General features: G+C 41.7%; 1 protein-coding gene across 1 annotated transcript; it reads right to left on the bottom strand.

The window, feature by feature from the left end:
- Nucleotides 1-209: 209 nt before the first annotated feature.
- On the bottom strand, nucleotides 210-5,790 carry LOC140233224 (adenine phosphoribosyltransferase-like). The gene is made up of 5 exons (XM_072313338.1): nucleotides 5,702-5,790; nucleotides 2,956-3,062; nucleotides 2,185-2,318; nucleotides 1,456-1,534; nucleotides 210-578 (listed from the first exon to the last, which is right to left on the bottom strand). The coding sequence occupies exons 1-5, from the start codon at nucleotides 5,788-5,790 to the stop codon at nucleotides 433-435; spliced, it is 555 nt and encodes a 184-aa protein (XP_072169439.1). The 3' UTR covers nucleotides 210-432.
- Nucleotides 5,791-6,000: the final 210 nt, after the last annotated feature.

Raw genomic sequence — 6,000 nt, 5'->3', positions numbered from 1 at the left:
TTACTTTTGGAAAAAAAAAAAAACGCAATTGAAGTTTTACACTGTGATCAATTAATCGTCAATTGCATAACAGTGAAGCCACTTTCTCTCTCTCTCTGAACTGATACAAAAATTTTGGTCTAAAATTTTGTTACAAGATAGACCACACCTACCACTAGATTACACCAAAACCTCAAATTTGAGTATTTATTTTACGTTCTCAAACACGCACGTTCTCAAACACGCACTCAGCCGGTTCGATTTATCGGTGACGAAATATGCCACATTCGTTGCCACAAATAGAAGTTGTTACAGCGGCTGCAAACTAGGTAGGCATTTCCTATTGAGGTCAAGGGGTTTAATGACCAACAGCCGACTTAGGAATTCTGAATCAGTTTTAAGTATTATATTGAAAAAGATATTAAAAAAAAAAAGGTGTATTGCAAATTCTACTCATTCTCCCTCAAAGTCTACGAGCGTAAAGAAGGGATATGTGAGCTTCTCCTTTCCTTTGAGGTCTACCAATTCAATCAAGACGATGCATTCCAGGATTTCCCCTTCCATCTTCTTCACCAGGTCACAAGCTGCTTTCATTGTTCCTGGGATTAGAAGCAGACCAGAGGAGGAAAAAAAAAACACAGAATTACAATTCAATACTGTGACTTGCAATGCTGTATTTTCCGAAACATATCCAGGACAATTAATGACTAGACATCATACCTAAAAACATTTCACGCTGTAGACCAAGATATTTTCACATGTATAACACATGTGGCAAATGGAAAATTCAAATAAAAAAAGAAAAGAGCAAGGTAGAGCAGGATGTGAAGCAGAATATATATGAAGTATTCGTTGGAGAAAAGCAAGCATAACTCATGCATTTTTTTCTGAAACCTGAGCGAGTCATTTTACTGTCACACCCGACCTGTACGTACAAAACTGTAAAAAAATAAAAATAAAGAAATAGCAATTCACCTACTGGCTTGCTACTGGTGTAGCCCTATCTGGACTTTATCTACAAGCTTTTGGTGTTTCAGTTCAGTACTCCGTAATCTCCTTATACACACTTGTGAGATTTTATACTTGGATGAAATATTTTCATCAAGGCGAATACACTTTGTGCATGTATTGGTATGTGTATTTCTTGCACTTCTGACATCCACGGGAGGGCTCAACCTACCAATCTGTTATTATTACTATTACTATTGCTATTCATTTATTTTACATTTATCAGGAGTATTACTCCAAATAGTAATTCAGGGGTGTGAGAGAAATTGCAGAAAAAAGTCTGAAAAAGTTTGAAACTTATGAAAAAAAAAAAGTCTGAAGTAAATTAAACTGTGAACTTGAAATGCTAAAAAGTCTGAAAAGTGGGTGTTGGCAGCACATGTTTTTGTCTTGGATTAGTTGTTACTGTATAATGATCATTTCCATTACAAAATAGTTATTTGTCATCATTATGCAGTATTGTTTTACCTCCTGTGGCAATGAGATCGTCGACAATGATGACAGTCTGACCTGGTTGAATGGAGCCTTTCTGCATCTCAAACACATCCTGGTTACCACGAGGAGAGGGGGGAGGTGTGACAAGCAAGAAAAACATATTTTGCTTCAGTCTTCACTTTTTGAATATAAATAATATGTGCATCATATCTATATATTCAAAAAGTAGTCATTTTACTTTTGTTTGCATTCATCATATACGTTCAAAAATTTGCAGTGATCCCTCACATTTTTCCCCTGTGGATTTCTATCATTTGGGTTTATGTCAGGTTTACGTCAGCTTCTGACCACACGTGCACTGAGAATTTAGTGGTTTCTGGGATGAACATCACACTACGGCCTTTCCATATCTCAGTCAGTAACAGCACCAGTCCAGCAATCCAGAGGTATTGGGTTTTAATCCCAATGGGTTTCCATTTTCTTTCCTCTTTTTTTCATTTATATTCATGGTCAGCTTCCCCTAAATTAAGGAGATACAAAAATATTGCTCCTAATTTTCATCTTTCCCAATTTAAGTGGCAATTGTTTTCTCAAGTCAAAATGAGAAAGTAAAATTCATTAAGTAAATGAATTTTGTGATCATTAACACGTTTAAGACTAGTTCCAAGCAGGTGTCTATGAGAAATGCCTGTAGCAAAATTAGCTTGTCCTCATACAGGTTCATGGAACTTGAAGTGAGGCCTGCACTTGGCTTGGACTCACCGTGCCGTATTCCAAGGTGTACGAGACCTGAATACATTCACCCGGTAGTTTGCCCTTCTTGCGCACGGGAACGAAGCTGCAGCCAAGGCGCTGGGCTAGCAGTGGGCCAAACAGGAATCCTCTGGCCTCCAAACCTGCAAAAGATTCAGAGGATTGATAACAGAGGACGGGACCTAGAGCTGTCTTTTCACAGTTCATGGGCGGTGAGTTAGCTTAGTCAGTAGCGCATCTGTCTCACGATCCAAAGGACCCCAGTTCGATTCCAGGGTCCCACTGAGCAGTGTTGTGTGTAATCATATCATCCCCTCTGGGTAGAGGCAAAATACTCTGTCCCTCCGATAGGACATAAAGATGGAGGTCCCATGTTTAAGAGAGTCACAATCCTGCTATATTTATTCATCGCAAAGAGCAGGGTGTTTAACCCGGTGAAGTGGTCCTGCCTAAAAGCCAACTGGACCCCATGGAAGACCAGAGATGTTAGCAGAGATGTTGCCTCCTGAAACACTAATGAATTATGTATCACATGCAATGTGCAAATTTGGCGATAATTCTCTTGTGAAATGATACTACTCCCCTCTCTTTCCACTTGACCTTTGTTGCTTGACCAAATTTGTTTGAATGCAATTAAATGTTCTCGGCACCATCTAATGGACAGAGAAATTTCACTTCAAACTCTGACCGGCAGGTGTCATTTTAGACAAAACTGGTTGACAGTAAGTATGGGTTGTACGTCGCATACCTTTCCACTTTTATGCATTTTGATTCACCTACCAATGACAACGTCAACTTTCTTGGTCAAGACTTGCTGGACGTGATCAGACAGGAGGTCCATCATGTCGCTCAGAATGCTGGGGTCACGGAAGACAGGAAATATGTCCCTGTGAGACAAAAAAAAAAAAAAAAATACAAAAAATTGTGAGATGACATGAAATATGACGATACCATGACATTATTGAAAGCATACATAGAATTTGAACAGATTACCAAAACAGTTTTTTCCACCAAAATAGAAATGTCATTTGCACAATACCAAAGTGGGAAGAGTTTCATATGCACCTCTCACTAACCTACTACTCCTCATGTGCCCTTAAGTGCACATGTAGGGCACACATCAGCTATAAACTTTGAGCTAGCTAATATTCAAGATATCTTCATGGATATGGAAGTGCCTTTATAGTGCCAAGAAATGGAATTTTTATAGAGAGACCAGGGTCCATACACTAATCATTAGTAGTACTAGCTATCAATACATCATTAATACGTAATCTCAGTCATTCTAACGTTGACAACACATCCACATCGACTCAAGATTGTCCTTGGCAAGGGATCTGGTAGAAAGAAAAATATGTCTCCTCGGGATTCCAACAGGCCAGACACAGTCCGACACATGGAACATATCCTCGACGACCTGATACAGGCTGATCTTTCGGTCAAGGGATCGGATCAAGGGGTTAAGGGTCAAGGGGTCAAGGGATCTGGTAACCGCACAAGTAACCCAATGCATTTGTTTGTAAGCATGGTTAGTGTTACTGGTTACAGTGCAGCCCCCCCCCCCCCCCCCTCGGTTATTATTACAGTATTCATCGCATAATCGGGACAGGTTGGGAGTAGCAAACACGGCCCCTTTAAGCGGGGTGCCCGATTTCGCGATGAGCACTCACCATACACTAACGGCATACGACATGTACATTATGTAGTGCACACACACACACACACACACACACACACATGCATACTGACGTACTGTACATGTACATGAATACACAACCACGCTACCCTCGGCGCGACCCTCTAGCTGTCCCTGCATTCTCGCAATGATGTAGAGTAATCGCAACCTGGTTCTTCTTCTGTCGCCTCTCTTCGAACACAAAATATGTGGATTAAAAGCTAGCACTTTCTTAAACATTCGTAGAATTCTTGGACACGTAGGGCGTTCTGTATAAATACATATCCACAACCATGGGAAATGATTACCCAGAACTGATGTGGGAACGTCAATGAAAAGTCCTTCAGTCATTCAATCATCACGGCTTGATTGTTTACTTGCCGCGATCACTGCACTGTACATGTGTTGTAGCGATCTGGCTCGCCATATATACACATGTACAGAAAAGCGAAGGCGGGCAGCGAGCTGAAATGTACGTGTACTGGATGGACGGAGGTCAAAACACACCAATCCGAAGCTTGCTTTGTAAGTTTGATGTAAACGACAACTGATAGGGAATCTATGAAATATTATTGTGGTATTTTGGTATATTTTTTGTGTGAAATATCAACAAAATCAAAGATCGCTTGAAGAAAAATTGTCCCGTTTATCAGAGGTCCCCGCCCGATTATCCAGTGAAAATAACGTGCATTGGAAATGTTTCTGGGAAGCGTATGTCATTTAAGCGAGGTTCCCGATTATCAGATGCCCGATTATGCGATGAATACTGTACTGTAACTATATACAGCCCAGTCGCTGTACATGGTACGTCGCGACAGGGCTGTACGAGCGCGACCACCAACCACTAGGAGAGCGACGTAATCGTATCACGATAGCTTTGACTTTTGATACTTACGATCATTTTTGTCACCTCAAACTCATTGAGTATACTCTTCAATATTTACTCTACATCTGATGCTATCAGTATTCAAATGTACGTAATGAAACTTACCGAAATTGATCATCATATCCAGCATGTCCACACCGTACACAATCTTTCACGCCAGGCCAAGTTTAGATATCGGGTGGTCACGTGATGTGAATGCCCTTTCAAAAGGTCGCGCTGTCGACCGTGCTGCTACACTCAAGCAGCGTACGCACGCTTACTAGTATACAGCTATGTACTGGGCTTGGCGGCGGCTGGCGTCTGGTCGGGCGAGGAACATTGAGCTCCATACCACGGTTATTGTGTAGCAGACGCCAAGGTTTGTTCGACACTTTCAACGCACACGTGCTCGCTCTGGAGCACATCCGGTCACGCATGCGCATAAGTCAAGGCGCCATTTTGAATCCTGCAACGACGAAGCCCGACGGTCAGGAATTGCGCCAGAAAGTGTCATTTATTTGTTCCACGGACTTATCGCAAGTGGTCTCCATGGACCCAGTGTGGCGAACTATTCTTCTGTAATAGAAACATGCATTTAACGTGAGTAAAGTATTCTGTTTAAAGGAGAAAAGTATACATGTTCCTAAGTTTTGTAGTTGTGTTGAGGTTCCTCAATTCGAGGCTGCATGCCGTGCTCGTCAGACGCTGTTTTCGCATAGCGTAACAGTGTCTGGTTGGGCTAGTATTACTGGTAGTGGTAATTCAAATTTAGTGCTAGATTAAAAGAAGAGCATTTAGCCAGAAGGGAGGCTGTAAATTATTAGTGATTAAATAGCTTTGTAGCGATGCATGCTGTGCTGCGTGCTGAACGTTCTTAAATCTTGATATTAATCTTATGTTATGTACAGTGAGATGAGATGTACTACTATTACTAGGCCCTAGAGGCCTAGTAATTAGACGTTAGACAGATGTACAGTCATTCTTACCTAAATAGAATGCCTGGTTTAGGGAAATCCGGGATGCTTCCGATTGCATTCTTCACTCGTGTCATCTTTTCCTGATCGGTTGAAGCCATTTTATGTCTTTTATGTCAGCATTAATGTTCTGCTATTTCTGGGCCAGGCCTAGCTCCGAGGTCCGAGGCGCGGCGCGTGGTGTCGCCGTGCCGTGGGCGTGGTGGTGTGTGGCTGGTCGGATTCTGTTTGCATTTGGCAGCAGTTCATGTACGTTGTCTGTGTTATCGTATCACATTTATGCCACGCTGCAGAATCCCTGCCGTTGAAAT

Source organism: Diadema setosum, chromosome 9 (assembly GCF_964275005.1).
Source record: "Diadema setosum chromosome 9, eeDiaSeto1, whole genome shotgun sequence".
Classification (NCBI taxonomy): Eukaryota; Metazoa; Echinodermata; class Echinoidea; order Diadematoida; family Diadematidae; genus Diadema; species Diadema setosum.
The sequence above is the reverse complement of the archived record's forward strand: the minus strand, read 5'-3'. Positions and strand labels throughout refer to the sequence as shown.